Source organism: Octopus bimaculoides, unplaced genomic scaffold (assembly GCF_046866305.1).
Source record: "Octopus bimaculoides isolate indiv1 unplaced genomic scaffold, ASM4686630v1 contig85, whole genome shotgun sequence".
Taxonomy (NCBI): domain Eukaryota; kingdom Metazoa; phylum Mollusca; class Cephalopoda; order Octopoda; family Octopodidae; genus Octopus; species Octopus bimaculoides.
This window is the reverse complement of record NW_028315335.1, coordinates 29,081-47,258: the sequence shown is the minus strand read 5'-3', so window position 1 is coordinate 47,258 and position 18,178 is coordinate 29,081. Positions and strand designations below refer to the sequence as shown.

At 39.6% G+C, this 18,178-nt stretch overlaps 1 protein-coding gene across 24 annotated transcripts in view; it reads right to left on the bottom strand.

Annotated features, from left to right (window-relative positions):
• Nucleotides 1-18,178, bottom strand: part of LOC149129270 (uncharacterized) — a 70,560-nt gene that overhangs the window by 27,060 nt on the left and 25,322 nt on the right. For 3 of the 24 annotated variants that reach the window (XR_016240145.1, XR_016240132.1, XM_089346637.1), the window contains exon 3: nt 1,539-1,557. The exons of 1 other annotated variant lie outside the window; for it this stretch is intronic. Coding sequence is in view for 3 of the 23 variants with exons in the window: in XM_089346637.1 (XP_089202763.1) it covers nt 1,539-1,557 (19 nt within the window). In the remaining 20 variants the exon portion in view is untranslated. 20 more of the 24 variants (XR_016240129.1, XM_089346636.1, XR_016240127.1 and 17 more) reach the window with 17 other exon arrangements.

Below are 18,178 nucleotides of genomic sequence, written 5' to 3'. Positions count from 1 at the left end.
CTACCCATAAAGCACCTTTTGTCTGACGCTCTGCCAATTCAGAGACATGACAATAGTAGTAGTAGTAGCAGTACTTGTGGGTGGTGGTCGTCGTCGTCAAAGTAGTTGTAGCAACAGAATTTAGAAAGATATTAGAAATAAGGAGGGAGGGAGGGATGAGGTGACAATCATGAGTTTCCTGCCCTGAAATTATCAGATTTAAAAATGCGACTGAAATATTGTTAATAGTAAAGCTGTGGTGGTGAAAAAAACAAACAAAAAAAAAAAACAGTAACCATGACGACATTACAGACTCCCCCAACACATACATACTGAAGAGGCAGAGAGAGAGAGAGAGAGAGAAACGGGGGCAGTTATGATGGCTAAGGAACTAAATGAAGGGACAACAGACCTACCAGACTATCTAATGGGAAAACATTGAGCACACACAAACTCCCTCACTTTGGTGGGGAGAATAAGGAGAGTTTAGCTTAACCTGGGGCCCAATGAGTTTGATAAGAGTAACAAGAAATCATTATTATTATTATTATTACTATTATTATTTTATTTCACTCCATTTTAGAAAAACTGAAACACGTCTTTGACAATTCCGGAGCACATTGGACTTGTTTTTCAGTCTGGTTGCGATGGTGCAACAAAACAGAACAGAACAGTTGTGGACATCTCCAACCAAAAGCATCGTGAGAAAAAGCAACATCGCATACAACGGCCGGTCAATTTGTCCGAGAAGTTCATGCAATACGGTGTGCCCAACACATAGCAAAGTGGACCCCTCACCACCGAGATGTCTCTGTCAGAAAGAGGCTTTAAAAAGAAAAAAAGTCCAAAGAAATTCGTGCACACATTGTCACAGGGAGTTGATATTCCTCACACAACAATGCAACGAAGAATAAAAGCTACAGACATTTGCTAATTTGTTTTGCTTTCTAATTAAATATAAATGGGTTGTTTTTGAAATGTGCAATAGAGATATTAGAGTCTTAATCTTGGCACATGACCTTTGGCCCCCCCCCCCAACTTGTATATATTTTTACGGAAAGACGCATGCACACACACATTTTTAAAGATGTCCCGCTCCCCAGCCCCATTATTCCAATACAACTTTGCTAAAACCTTACTGTATGGTGCGGTCAGCTACCATTTATGAAGGAAAAATATTATTACACCAAGCTGATAATGAGAGAAAAGGACAACACCAGCACTGCCGCCACCACAGCAGAAAAGAAATTTGGCAGATGACGTCTATGTGCACGAGCGTGTCTATAAATGGTTAAGGAGAAGCAGCAAGGGGTCAGAGGTTGTGGTATGATGGGGAGGAGGAATAAGGAAGAAATGAAAACAGGAGGCAAGAATGTTGGAAGGGAGATTAATAAGAATAATAATTATTGTAATTTCAATAACATCATCAGTACAAATATAAGCAGGCAGCTAACTCCTCTTCTTCTTCTCTCAGTCTGTGTATATATGCATGCGTATATGGACATGTCGTACACACACACGCACATACACATTTATGTAATGTATAATGTTATATATACCGACATCTATGTGGAAAAGCTGCAAAGACAAAGAAAAAAAAACAAAAAAGAAAAAAAGATTAGACAATAAAACCACAAATCCCGAAAAAGACAAAAAAAACAACACAAAATAGATAAATTCTATCCTCATTTACCATCCATTTTGTCTGCTGGCATCGGCTGGACATCTTGGGAGCAACTGGGCAAGGCCAGGAGCCACACCATATAAATATATATATAAATAAATAAAAATATAAATAAATAAGAAATATATATATATATAAATTAATAAATGAATAAATATATAAGTAAATAAATAAATAGTGTTCAGGATGCTTTTTACATTACCACCATGGAACCGGGCAAGGCCAGGAGCCACATTATTCTGGATACAAGGAAATGATCCAGAATTACAAACTGATCATCCACTAATATGTGCAACTCTATATTAAAACTTTCTTGTGTACCCAACCCAGTATTAGCCAATATACATCATTCCCAGTGGTGCATTTATTTCGAGATGCTCTGTGTTGAATAACTCAGTTATCATTCAGCCAGTTTTAGGAACAGAACGTGACTAAGGTATGGTGGGAGATTTTAATTGAGAACTTCTAAAAACAACACAACATTTGTAGTTGGAGCCAGAGCCAGTTTCAGCCGGGTTGGTAACGAAAATTCAATCTTATAATAATTCTGCTTCTTCCTCCGTTACTCAGCCCATTCGTGAGGCTGTCATGTGATTGGCTGAAGTCAGGGAGGCTGCGAGTGAAACGTGGAATTCTTTTTAACTCAGTCTTATTCCTTAGTTATTTCGTCTGACTGTAATGCCTTCTTCATGTGATTGGTTGAAGGGAAAAGTGAAGAACAAGAGAGAAAAAGAGGGGAAGCGTGAGAGAGAAGTCTATAAAATTGTGAATAAAGCATCATCATTTAATTCTGCTTCCCATGGACGGTTTGACTGAGGACTGGCAAGCTAAGAGGCTGCACCACGCTCAAATTGATTTGGCAAGGTTTCTACAGCTGGATGCCCTTCCAAATGCCAACCGCTTTACAGCAGGTGTGTGAAATGGGCTAAAAAGCTTGGTTCATCTGTCACATGGGTCCTCTCGCAACATTTATACTGTCCACTTAGGATACACCGACCTAACCTCTGGCCAGAACCTAACGCCAATTTCCCTGAACTCTTGCGGGGTCACCATGTCTGTCCCAAGCGAAAGCCCGAAAGCAAAAGTCATACGCACTAGTTGTCCTTCTGCTCACATGTCTGTCTTACTTGCAAGGCCCCTTGACCGTTCATACGTCATCACTTACCTTATACTTCCAGCCTATCCCACCATCTTTGTCATATATTATGTGTAGTAAGAGGCTTGCTTCCCAACCACATGGTTCTGGGTTCAGTCTCACTGCGTGCCACCTTGAGCAAGTGTCTTCTGCTATTGTCTCAAGCCGACCAAAGCCTTGTGAGTGGTTTTGGTGGATGGAAACTGAAAGAAGCCCATCGAATATATATATGTGTGTGTGTGTCTCCTCATGTCTGTGTGTCTGTCTCCCATCACTGCTTGATAACTGGTGTTGGTGTTTATGCTCCTATAATCTAGCAGTTCAGCAAAGCAGACCAAAATAAGTGCTAGATTCGATTCATTCGACTAAAACAGAATTTTTCAAGGCCATCACTTAGGGGCCGGTGTCGGTTTTTTGACATCCCTATAATGTAGTGGTTTTGTAAAAGGAGATTTATAAAAAAAAGAAAGAAACACCTCCTGTGTTCATAATGTCTACATACATACACACTCACACAAACATGTATATGGGCATACACACACAAACATATATGTGCATGTACGTACTCATATGTATACACATATCCACACTCCAAACACTATTATGACAACTTACTGATTGTCCTCCAAGTAAATGCATAAACTACGGTTTAAGCAACATATTACCTGCCTCTGGACGCCCTCTTCCCATGACGGTACCCATACAGGTGATCCCCAGGAGTGCCTCCGGATTTAAACATCCCCTGGTTGCTTGGATGCTTCAGACTAGCCCTGAAGCATCGAGGCAAACCTACCACTTACCTATATATATATATACATATATATCTATATATATATATATATATATATATATATATATATATATACATACATACATGTGTGAGCATGTATTGTACACGCCAGTAATCTAAAAATGTATTCCAACAGACAAGGTAACTCTCATGGAAGTAGGCAACCGAAATATAATGCTTTCAAAAACTAAACCTTTTCCAGGTGTCTTTGGACAAACTTAATCTTCTTGAGACGAAGAGACTCTTAAGGAATGAAGAGACTCTTAAGGAACTGAGAGAGATGAACACGAATTTGAGACTTTTGATTAGCAACACTGATGAACTCACTCGCTCCACACAAGAGGAAAAGAAGAGAAAGAACAATCCCTGCAACAGCTCAATCAACATTTGTCCAAATTATGCACCACTCTTCATTCTTTACCACATAATAATTGCTTAAATGAAAATCCACCTAAAGATGATACACAAGATAGAAGCCCATCCCCCTCCACTAGCAACTAAAAACCGCATTATACACATATAGAATGAAAAACTTAAAGCCAGAAAGGTTACTTTCTGGAACATGATCAAAAACAAGCACAAGGCAGAAATTTATGAACACTGGTTAAATTCTGCCTCATAAATTCCAAATTAAACGTATTCCAAACGAACAGGACCAACAAAGACAATTATGGGAGAAACTAACACTTGGAAAACATGAAGACAGAAATAGAACTGCTTAAGCTTAGAGCACTGAGCAATGAAGAAAAATTGAAGAACATAGCTGAAGAAATCTACAACGAATTAAAGAAACATTGAGATGGTCAACGCTTGGAAAGTGTCTTTAAACTGTGGCAAACAACTTGTGAAGCTGAAGAAACAAACTCGCTACAAGGCTGTCAATGACAAAGCAATTTGTTTATTAACTACGAAACACAGTTCATCGTAGAATAGGCATCGGATAAGCCCTTGCTGAAGGAAAATAAACCAAAAACATACACAGAAATGAACCCAAGCTTATCGAAAACAAACCAGGGACGGTCTAGGGGATACAATTGCACCTCTCTTACATCCCCAAATAACTTAGAAACAACAATCAGGAATTCAGCCGACAACAGAGAATCTGGACGGAATCTTCTTGGCATCCTACAAAGAAATCAAAGGTTCCATGGAAACGTCGAGCCTAAGCAAAACTTTTGCGAACCAATCCACCCCCCATCATCTCACAATAAATGGAAGAATTTACCTTCGAGACTTGGTTACTTCGATCAGAGAGGGTGGGTCGATTCTGGATTGTCGAATGCTTTTCATAGACTTCGTTTAAATATATTTTGCTAGACATCAATCCGTCCCTTGTCACACTCAATCAGTAAAGCTAGCTGCGTGTCTTTAGCCGCAGGTATACGTACGAAATGTATGGGGTTTTTTTTCTCATGTTCCTTTCTTTCTTTTACTTGTTTCATTCATTAGACTGCGGCCATGCTGGAGCAGCGCCTTAAAGTTTTTTTTATATAATATATACTAGCCTCCCTCTTTCACACGATGCTACACACAGCATATATGTTTGTATATATATATATATACACCAGCTGCCTTAACTCGTACAAGTCAGTGGATCAGTGGGTATAAGCAGGTGTGTGAAATGGGCTAAAAAGCTTGGTTCATCTGTCACATGGGTCCTCTCGCAACATTTATACTGTCCACTTAGGATATACCGACCTAACCTCTGGCCAGAACCTAACGCCAATTTCCCTGAACTCTTGCGGGGTCACCATGTCTGTCCCAAGCGAAAGCCCGAAAGCAAAAGTCATACGCACTAGTTGTCCTTCTGCTCACATGTCTGTCTTACTTGCAAGGCCCCTTGACCGTTCATACGTCATCACTTACCTTATACTTCCAGCCTATCCCACCATCTTTGTCATATATTATGTGTAGTAAGAGGCTTGCTTCCCAACCACATGGTTCTGGGTTCAGTCACACTGCGTGCCACCTTGAGCAAGTGTCTTCTGCTATAGTCTCAAGCCGACCAAAGCCTTGTGAGTGGTTTTGGTGGATGGAAACTGAAAGAAGCCCATCGAATATATATATGTGTGTGTGTGTCTCCTCATGTCTGTGTGTCTGTCTCCCATCACTGCTTGATAACTGGTGTTGGTGTTTATGCTCCTATAACCTAGCAGTTCAGCAAAGCAGACCAAAATAAGTGCTGGATTCGATTCATTCGACTAAAACAGAATTTTTCAAGGCCATCACTTAGGGGCTGGTGTCGGTTTTTTGACATCCCTATAATGTAGTGGTTTTGTAAAAGGAGATTTATAAAAAAAAGAAAGAAACACCTCCTGTGTTCATAATGTCTACATACATACACACTCACACAAACATGTATATGGGCATACACACACAAACATATATGTGCATGTACGTACTCATATGTATACACATATCCACACTCCAAACACTATTATGACAACTTACTGATTGTCCTCCAAGTAAATGCATAAACTACGGTTTAAGCAACATATTACCTGCCTCTGGACGCCCTCTTCCCATGACGGTACCCATACAGGTGATCCCCAGGAGTGCCTCCGGATTTAAACATCCCCTGGTTGCTTGGATGCTTCAGACTACCCCTGAAGGATCGAGGCAAACCTACCACTTACCTATATATATATATATACATATATATATATATATATATATATATATATACACATACATACATGTGTGAGCATGTATTGTACACGCCAGTAATCTAAAAATGTATTCCAACAGACAAGGTAACTCTCATGGAAGTAGCCAACCGAAATATAATGCTTTCAAAAACTAAACCTTTTCCAGGTGTCTTTGGACAAACTTAATCTTCTTGAGACGAAGAGACTCTTAAGGAATGAAGAGACTCTTAAGGAACTGAGAGAGATGAACACGAATTTGAGACTTTTGATTAGCAACACTGATGAACTCACTCGCTCCACACAAGAGGAAAAGAAGAGAAAGAACAATCCCTGCAACAGCTCAATCAACATTTGTCCAAATTATGCACCACTCTTCATTCTTTACCACATAATAATTGCTTAAATGAAAATCCACCTAAAGATGATACACAAGATAGAAGCCCATCCCCCTCCACTATCAATTAAAAACCGCATTATACACATATAGAATGAAAAACTTAAAGCCAGAAAGGTTACTTTCTGGAACATCATCAAAAACAAGCACAAGGCAGAAATTTATGAACACTGGTTAAATTCTGCCTCATAAACTCCAAATTAAACGTATTCCAAACGAACAGGACCAACAAAGACAATTATGGGAGAAACTAACACTTGGAAAACATGAAGACAGAAATAGAACTGCTTAAGCTTAGAGCGCTGAGCAATGAAGAAAAATTGAAGAACATAGATGAGGAAATCTACAACGAATTAAAGAAACATTGAGATGGTCAACGCTTGGAAAGTGTCTTTAAACTGTGGCAAACAACTTGTGAAGCTGAAGAAACAAACTCGCTACAAGGCTGGCAAAGACAAAGCAATTTGTTTATTAACTACGAAACACAGTTCATCGTAGAATAGGCATCGGATAAGCCCTTGCTGAAGGAAAATAAAGCAAAAACATACACAGAAATGAACCCAGGCTTATCGAACACAAACCAGAGACGGACAAGGGGAGGCAACTCCACCGACCTTACATCCCCAAATAATAACTTAGAAACAACAATCAGGAATTCAGCCGACAACAGAGAATCTGGACGGAATCTTCTTGGCATCCTACAAAGAAATCAAAGGTTCCATGGAAACGTCGAGACGAAGCAAAACTTTTGCGAACCAATCCACCCCCCATCATCTCACAATAAATGGAAGAATTTACCTTCGAGACTTGGTTACTTCGATCAGAGAGGGTGGGTCGATTCTGGATTGTCGAATGCTTTTCATAGACTTCGTTTAAATATATCTTGCTAGACATCAATCCGTCCCTTGTCACACTCAATCAGTAAAGCTAGCTGCGTGTCTTTAGCCGCAGGTATACGTACGAAATGTATGGGTTTTTTTCTCATGTTCCTTTCTTTCTTTTACTTGTTTCATTCATTAGACTGCGGCCATGCTGGAGCAGCGCCTTAAAGTTTTTTTTATATAATATATACTAGCCTCCCTCTTTCACACGATGCTACACACAGCATATATGTTTGTATATATATATATATACACCAGCTGCCTTAACTCGTACAAGTCAGTGGATCAGTGGGTATAAGCAGGTGTGTGAAATGGGCTAAAAAGCTTGGTTCATCTGTCACATGGGTCCTCTCGCAACATTTATACTGTCCACTTAGGATACACCGACCTAACCTCTGGCCAGAACCTAACGCCAATTTCCCTGAACTCTTGCGGGGTCACCATGTCTGTCCCAAGCGAAAGCCCGAAAGCAAAAGTCATACGCACTAGTTGTCCTTCTGCTCACATGTCTGTCTTACTTGCAAGGCCCCTTGACCGTTCATACGTCATCACTTACCTTATACTTCCAGCCTATCCCACCATCTTTGTCATATATTATGTGTAGTAAGAGGCTTGCTTCCCAACCACATGGTTCTGGGTTCAGTCTCACTGCGTGCCACCTTGAGCAAGTGTCTTCTGCTATAGTCTCAAGCCGACCAAAGCCTTGTGAGTGGTTTTGGTGGATGGAAACTGAAAGAAGCCCATCGAATATATATATGTGTGTGTGTGTCTCCTCATGTCTGTGTGTCTGTCTCCCATCACTGCTTGATAACTGGTGTTGGTGTTTATGCTCCTATAACCTAGCAGTTCAGCAAAGCAGACCAAAATAAGTGCTGGATTCGATTCATTCGACTAAAACAGAATTTCTCAAGGCCATCACTTAGGGGCCGGTGTCGGTTTTTTGACATCCCTATAATGTAGTGGTTTTGTAAAAGGAGATTTATAAAAAAAAGAAAGAAACACCTCCTGTGTTCATAATGTCTACATACATACACACTCACACAAACATGTATATGGGCATACACACACAAACATATATGTGCATGTACGTACTCATATGTATACACATATCCACACTCCAAACACTATTATGACAACTTACTGATTGTCCTCCAAGTAAATGCATAAACTACAGTTTAAGCAACATATTACCTGCCTCTGGACGCCCTCTTCCCATGACGGTACCCATACAGGTGATCCCCAGGAGTGCCTCCGGATTTAAACATCCCCTGGTTGCTTGGATGCTTCAGACTACCCCTGAAGGATCGAGGCAAACCTACCACTTACCTATATATATATATACATATATATATATATATATCTATATATATACATACATACATGTGTGAGCATGTATTGTACACGCCAGTAATCTAAAAATGTATTCCAACAGACAAGGTAACTCTCATGGAAGTAGGCAACCGAAATATAATGCTTTCAAAAACTAAACCTTTTCCAGGTGTCTTTGGACAAACTTAATCTTCTTGAGACGAAGAGACTCTTAAGGAACTGAGAGAGATGAACACGAATTTGAGACTTTTGATTAGCAACACTGATGAACTCACTCGCTCCACACAAGAGGAAAAGAAGAGAAAGAACAATCCCTGCAACAGCTCAATCAACATTTGTCCAAATTATGCACCACTCTTCATTCTTTACCACATAATAATTGCTTAAATGAAAATCCACCTAAAGATGATACACAAGATAGAAGCCCATCCCCCTCCACTAGCAACTAAAAACCGCATTATACACATATAGAATGAAAAACTTAAAGCCAGAAAGGTTACTTTCTGGAACATCATCAAAAACAAGCACAAGGCAGAAATTTATGAACACTGGTTAAATTCTGCCTCATAAATTCCAAATTAAACGTATTCCAAACGAACAGGACCAACAAAGACAATTATGGGAGAAACTAACACTTGGAAAACATGAAGACAGAAATAGAACTGCTTAAGCTTAGAGCGCTGAGCAATGAAGAAAAATTGAAGAACATAGCTGAAGAAATCTACAACGAATTAAAGAAACATTGAGATGGTCAACGCTTGGAAAGTGTCTTTAAACTGTGGCAAACAACTTGTGAAGCTGAAGAAACAAACTCGCTACAAGGCTGTCAATGACAAAGCAATTTGTTTATTAACTACGAAACACAGTTCATCGTAGAATAGGCATCGGATAAGCCCTTGCTGAAGGAAAATAAACCAAAAACATACACAGAAATGAACCCAAGCTTATCGAAAACAAACCAGGGACGGTCTAGGGGATACAATTGCACCTCTCTTACATCCCCAAATAACTTAGAAACAACAATCAGGAATTCAGCCGACAACAGAGAATCTGGACGGAATCTTCTTGGCATCCTACAAAGAAATCAAAGGTTCCATGGAAACGTCGAGCCGAAGCAAAACTTTTGCGAACCAATCCACCCCCCATCATCTCACAATAAATGGAAGAATTTACCTTCGAGACTTGGTTACTTCGATCAGAGAGGGTGGGTCGATTCTGGATTGTCGAATGCTTTTCATAGACTTCGTTTAAATATATTTTGCTAGACATCAATCCGTCCCTTGTCACACTCAATCAGTAAAGCTAGCTGCGTGTCTTTAGCCGCAGGTATACGTACGAAATGTATGGGGTTTTTTTTCTCATGTTCCTTTCTTTCTTTTACTTGTTTCATTCATTAGACTGCGGCCATGCTGGAGCAGCGCCTTAAAGTTTTTTTTATATAATATATACTAGCCTCCCTCTTTCACACGATGCTACACACAGCATATATGTTTGTATATATATATATATACACCAGCTGCCTTAACTCGTACAAGTCAGTGGATCAGTGGGTATAAGCAGGTGTGTGAAATGGGCTAAAAAGCTTGGTTCATCTGTCACATGGGTCCTCTCGCAACATTTATACTGTCCACTTAGGATATACCGACCTAACCTCTGGCCAGAACCTAACGCCAATTTCCCTGAACTCTTGCGGGGTCACCATGTCTGTCCCAAGCGAAAGCCCGAAAGCAAAAGTCATACGCACTAGTTGTCCTTCTGCTCACATGTCTGTCTTACTTGCAAGGCCCCTTGACCGTTCATACGTCATCACTTACCTTATACTTCCAGCCTATCCCACCATCTTTGTCATATATTATGTGTAGTAAGAGGCTTGCTTCCCAACCACATGGTTCTGGGTTCAGTCACACTGCGTGCCACCTTGAGCAAGTGTCTTCTGCTATAGTCTCAAGCCGACCAAAGCCTTGTGAGTGGTTTTGGTGGATGGAAACTGAAAGAAGCCCATCGAATATATATATGTGTGTGTGTGTCTCCTCATGTCTGTGTGTCTGTCTCCCATCACTGCTTGATAACTGGTGTTGGTGTTTATGCTCCTATAACCTAGCAGTTCAGCAAAGCAGACCAAAATAAGTGCTGGATTCGATTCATTCGACTAAAACAGAATTTTTCAAGGCCATCACTTAGGGGCTGGTGTCGGTTTTTTGACATCCCTATAATGTAGTGGTTTTGTAAAAGGAGATTTATAAAAAAAAGAAAGAAACACCTCCTGTGTTCATAATGTCTACATACATACACACTCACACAAACATGTATATGGGCATACACACACAAACATATATGTGCATGTACGTACTCATATGTATACACATATCCACACTCCAAACACTATTATGACAACTTACTGATTGTCCTCCAAGTAAATGCATAAACTACGGTTTAAGCAACATATTACCTGCCTCTGGACGCCCTCTTCCCATGACGGTACCCATACAGGTGATCCCCAGGAGTGCCTCCGGATTTAAACATCCCCTGGTTGCTTGGATGCTTCAGACTACCCCTGAAGGATCGAGGCAAACCTACCACTTACCTATATATATATATATACATATATATATATATATATATATATATATATACACATACATACATGTGTGAGCATGTATTGTACACGCCAGTAATCTAAAAATGTATTCCAACAGACAAGGTAACTCTCATGGAAGTAGCCAACCGAAATATAATGCTTTCAAAAACTAAACCTTTTCCAGGTGTCTTTGGACAAACTTAATCTTCTTGAGACGAAGAGACTCTTAAGGAATGAAGAGACTCTTAAGGAACTGAGAGAGATGAACACGAATTTGAGACTTTTGATTAGCAACACTGATGAACTCACTCGCTCCACACAAGAGGAAAAGAAGAGAAAGAACAATCCCTGCAACAGCTCAATCAACATTTGTCCAAATTATGCACCACTCTTCATTCTTTACCACATAATAATTGCTTAAATGAAAATCCACCTAAAGATGATACACAAGATAGAAGCCCATCCCCCTCCACTATCAATTAAAAACCGCATTATACACATATAGAATGAAAAACTTAAAGCCAGAAAGGTTACTTTCTGGAACATCATCAAAAACAAGCACAAGGCAGAAATTTATGAACACTGGTTAAATTCTGCCTCATAAACTCCAAATTAAACGTATTCCAAACGAACAGGACCAACAAAGACAATTATGGGAGAAACTAACACTTGGAAAACATGAAGACAGAAATAGAACTGCTTAAGCTTAGAGCGCTGAGCAATGAAGAAAAATTGAAGAACATAGATGAGGAAATCTACAACGAATTAAAGAAACATTGAGATGGTCAACGCTTGGAAAGTGTCTTTAAACTGTGGCAAACAACTTGTGAAGCTGAAGAAACAAACTCGCTACAAGGCTGGCAAAGACAAAGCAATTTGTTTATTAACTACGAAACACAGTTCATCGTAGAATAGGCATCGGATAAGCCCTTGCTGAAGGAAAATAAAGCAAAAACATACACAGAAATGAACCCAGGCTTATCGAACACAAACCAGAGACGGACAAGGGGAGGCAACTCCACCGACCTTACATCCCCAAATAATAACTTAGAAACAACAATCAGGAATTCAGCCGACAACAGAGAATCTGGACGGAATCTTCTTGGCATCCTACAAAGAAATCAAAGGTTCCATGGAAACGTCGAGACGAAGCAAAACTTTTGCGAACCAATCCACCCCCCATCATCTCACAATAAATGGAAGAATTTACCTTCGAGACTTGGTTACTTCGATCAGAGAGGGTGGGTCGATTCTGGATTGTCGAATGCTTTTCATAGACTTCGTTTAAATATATTTTGCTAGACATCAATCCGTCCCTTGTCACACTCAATCAGTAAAGCTAGCTGCGTGTCTTTAGCCGCAGGTATACGTACGAAATGTATGGGTTTTTTTCTCATGTTCCTTTCTTTCTTTTACTTGTTTCATTCATTAGACTGCGGCCATGCTGGAGCAGCGCCTTAAAGTTTTTTTTATATAATATATACTAGCCTCCCTCTTTCACACGATGCTACACACAGCATATATGTTTGTATATATATATATATACACCAGCTGCCTTAACTCGTACAAGTCAGTGGATCAGTGGGTATAAGCAGGTGTGTGAAATGGGCTAAAAAGCTTGGTTCATCTGTCACATGGGTCCTCTCGCAACATTTATACTGTCCACTTAGGATACACCGACCTAACCTCTGGCCAGAACCTAACGCCAATTTCCCTGAACTCTTGCGGGGTCACCATGTCTGTCCCAAGCGAAAGCCCGAAAGCAAAAGTCATACGCACTAGTTGTCCTTCTGCTCACATGTCTGTCTTACTTGCAAGGCCCCTTGACCGTTCATACGTCATCACTTACCTTATACTTCCAGCCTATCCCACCATCTTTGTCATATATTATGTGTAGTAAGAGGCTTGCTTCCCAACCACATGGTTCTGGGTTCAGTCTCACTGCGTGCCACCTTGAGCAAGTGTCTTCTGCTATAGTCTCAAGCCGACCAAAGCCTTGTGAGTGGTTTTGGTGGATGGAAACTGAAAGAAGCCCATCGAATATATATATGTGTGTGTGTGTCTCCTCATGTCTGTGTGTCTGTCTCCCATCACTGCTTGATAACTGGTGTTGGTGTTTATGCTCCTATAACCTAGCAGTTCAGCAAAGCAGACCAAAATAAGTGCTGGATTCGATTCATTCGACTAAAACAGAATTTTTCAAGGCCATCACTTAGGGGCCGGTGTCGGTTTTTTGACATCCCTATAATGTAGTGGTTTTGTAAAAGGAGATTTATAAAAAAAAGAAAGAAACACCTCCTGTGTTCATAATGTCTACATACATACACACTCACACAAACATGTATATGGGCATACACACACAAACATATATGTGCATGTACGTACTCATATGTATACACATATCCACACTCCAAACACTATTATGACAACTTACTGATTGTCCTCCAAGTAAATGCATAAACTACAGTTTAAGCAACATATTACCTGCCTCTGGACGCCCTCTTCCCATGACGGTACCCATACAGGTGATCCCCAGGAGTGCCTCCGGATTTAAACATCCCCTGGTTGCTTGGATGCTTCAGACTACCCCTGAAGGATCGAGGCAAACCTACCACTTACCTATATATATATATACATATATATATATATATATCTATATATATACATACATACATGTGTGAGCATGTATTGTACACGCCAGTAATCTAAAAATGTATTCCAACAGACAAGGTAACTCTCATGGAAGTAGGCAACCGAAATATAATGCTTTCAAAAACTAAACCTTTTCCAGGTGTCTTTGGACAAACTTAATCTTCTTGAGACGAAGAGACTCTTAAGGAACTGAGAGAGATGAACACGAATTTGAGACTTTTGATTAGCAACACTGATGAACTCACTCGCTCCACACAAGAGGAAAAGAAGAGAAAGAACAATCCCTGCAACAGCTCAATCAACATTTGTCCAAATTATGCACCACTCTTCATTCTTTACCACATAATAATTGCTTAAATGAAAATCCACCTAAAGATGATACACAAGATAGAAGCCCATCCCCCTCCACTAGCAACTAAAAACCGCATTATACACATATAGAATGAAAAACTTAAAGCCAGAAAGGTTACTTTCTGGAACATCATCAAAAACAAGCACAAGGCAGAAATTTATGAACACTGGTTAAATTCTGCCTCATAAATTCCAAATTAAACGTATTCCAAACGAACAGGACCAACAAAGACAATTATGGGAGAAACTAACACTTGGAAAACATGAAGACAGAAATAGAACTGCTTAAGCTTAGAGCGCTGAGCAATGAAGAAAAATTGAAGAACATAGCTGAAGAAATCTACAACGAATTAAAGAAACATTGAGATGGTCAACGCTTGGAAAGTGTCTTTAAACTGTGGCAAACAACTTGTGAAGCTGAAGAAACAAACTCGCTACAAGGCTGTCAATGACAAAGCAATTTGTTTATTAACTACGAAACACAGTTCATCGTAGAATAGGCATCGGATAAGCCCTTGCTGAAGGAAAATAAACCAAAAACATACACAGAAATGAACCCAAGCTTATCGAAAACAAACCAGGGACGGTCTAGGGGATACAATTGCACCTCTCTTACATCCCCAAATAACTTAGAAACAACAATCAGGAATTCAGCCGACAACAGAGAATCTGGACGGAATCTTCTTGGCATCCTACAAAGAAATCAAAGGTTCCATGGAAACGTCGAGCCGAAGCAAAACTTTTGCGAACCAATCCACCCCCCATCATCTCACAATAAATGGAAGAATTTACCTTCGAGACTTGGTTACTTCGATCAGAGAGGGTGGGTCGATTCTGGATTGTCGAATGCTTTTCATAGACTTCGTTTAAATATATTTTGCTAGACATCAATCCGTCCCTTGTCACACTCAATCAGTAAAGCTAGCTGCGTGTCTTTAGCCGCAGGTATACGTACGAAATGTATGGGGTTTTTTTTCTCATGTTCCTTTCTTTCTTTTACTTGTTTCATTCATTAGACTGCGGCCATGCTGGAGCAGCGCCTTAAAGTTTTTTTTATATAATATATACTAGCCTCCCTCTTTCACACGATGCTACACACAGCATATATGTTTGTATATATATATATATACACCAGCTGCCTTAACTCGTACAAGTCAGTGGATCAGTGGGTATAAGCAGGTGTGTGAAATGGGCTAAAAAGCTTGGTTCATCTGTCACATGGGTCCTCTCGCAACATTTATACTGTCCACTTAGGATATACCGACCTAACCTCTGGCCAGAACCTAACGCCAATTTCCCTGAACTCTTGCGGGGTCACCATGTCTGTCCCAAGCGAAAGCCCGAAAGCAAAAGTCATACGCACTAGTTGTCCTTCTGCTCACATGTCTGTCTTACTTGCAAGGCCCCTTGACCGTTCATACGTCATCACTTACCTTATACTTCCAGCCTATCCCACCATCTTTGTCATATATTATGTGTAGTAAGAGGCTTGCTTCCCAACCACATGGTTCTGGGTTCAGTCTCACTGCGTGCCACCTTGAGCAAGTGTCTTCTGCTATAGTCTCAAGCCGACCAAAGCCTTGTGAGTGGTTTTGGTGGATGGAAACTGAAAGAAGCCCATCGAATATATATGTGTGTGTGTCTCCTCATGTCTGTGTGTCTGTCTCCCATCACTGCTTGATAACTGGTGTTGGTGTTTATGCTCCTATAACCTAGCAGTTCAGCAAAGCAGACCAAAATAAGTGCTGGATTCGATTCATTCGACTAAAACAGAATTTTTCAAGGCGTTGTGTATATGACTATGTGCGTATGAACATGTGTAGATATGAGTATGTGTAGATACATCTATGTGTGGCATGTTTATGTGTGTTAAAAAAAAAGGTTTTAATAAAATAACAATATTAAAAAAATGCATGTTTGAATTTTAACCGTTATCCTTGTATTAGTGTCATATATATTTGTATATATGTATGTGTGTGTGTATATATGTGTATATATGTATAGGTGTAGTGATGGATAAGCGTATATGTGTGTATACTTTAAGATTATACGTATATTTGTGAGTGTGTGTGAGTGTCAATATGATTGTGTGTACTTGTATATATGTATAAGCAAGGTTATATATGTGCATATAAGCAAGGTTATATATGTGCATATATGCATACATTCGTCATATCCATTCAAGAAAAGAACCAATTTTCAAGAACTCATCGATGAAAATCCACTATCACATATAGAAAAATTAATAATATATATATACATATCTTTTCTCTTTTACTTGTTTCAATTATTTCACTGCGGCCATGCTGGAGCACCACCTTTAGCTGAGCACAACGACCCCAGGACTTATTCTATTGGTCTCTTTTGCCAAACCACTAAGTTACGGGGACGAAAACACACCAGCATCGGTTGTCCAGCAATGCTAGGGGCACAAACACAAACATAAACACATATATATATATATATATATATAGATACATTGATACGACGGGCTTCTTTCAGTTTCCATCTACCAAATCGACTCACAAGGCTTTGGTCGGCCCGAGGCTATAGTTGAAGTCACTTGCCCAAGGTACTATGCAGTGAGACTGAACCCAGAACCATATGGTTGGTAAGCAAGCGACTTACCACATAGCCACCCCGGCACCATATATATGTCTCTTTATGTTTCTTTATATTTTAAAGTTTATTTTCATTATTATTCTAATTCTTCATTCTTTTGGGTTTTATATACTTCTAATTACCATTTACATACATTTATATATATACACACATCCTTTTATCTTCTAGACAAGTGGTATAGACAAATAGAATAAAAAATCTCTCTACTTAAATTGTAATTATCCCATGGATGACCAGTAACTCCAGGGATATCATATTTCAAGTTTAATGGAGCCTGACACTATCTGTCAGACACACCTCATGTATGTCTGTCTATTCATACATACATACATACATATCTACATACATACCCACACACTCATTTATTCATACATACATGCATTCATACATACATATATATGTATATATATATATATATATATATATATATATACATACATACATACATATGTACATACATACATATATATATATATATACATACATATGTATATATATATATGTATAGATGTATGTACGAGTGGATTTGGTAGACGGAAACTGAAAGAAGCCCGTCGTATATATCTATGTATGTGTGTATGAGTGTCTGTGTTTGTCCCCCAAACATCACATAACAACCGATGCTGGTGTGTTTATGTCCCCCGTAACTTAGCGGTTCGGCAAAAAGAGACCGATAGAATAAGTACTAGGCTTCCAAAGAATAAATCCTGGGGTCGATTTGCTCGACTAAAAGTGGTGTTACAGCATGGCCACAGTCAAAAGACTGAAACAAGTAAAAGAGTAAAAGAGTATACATGTATATATATATATATATATATGTATATATATATATATATATATATATCATCATCATCATCGTTTAACGTCCGCTTTCCATGCTAGCATGGGTTGGACGATTTGACTGAGGACTGGTGAAACCGGATGGCAACACCAGGCTCCAGTCTGATTTGGCAGAGTTTCTACAGCTGGATGCCCTTCCTAACGCCAACCACTCAGAGAGTGTAGTGGGTGCTTTTACGTGTCACCCGCACGAAAACGGCCACACTCGAAATGGTGTCTTTTATGTGCCACCCGCACAAGCCAGTCCAGGGGCACTGGCAACGATCTCGCTCGAAAATCCTACAGGAGCCAGTCA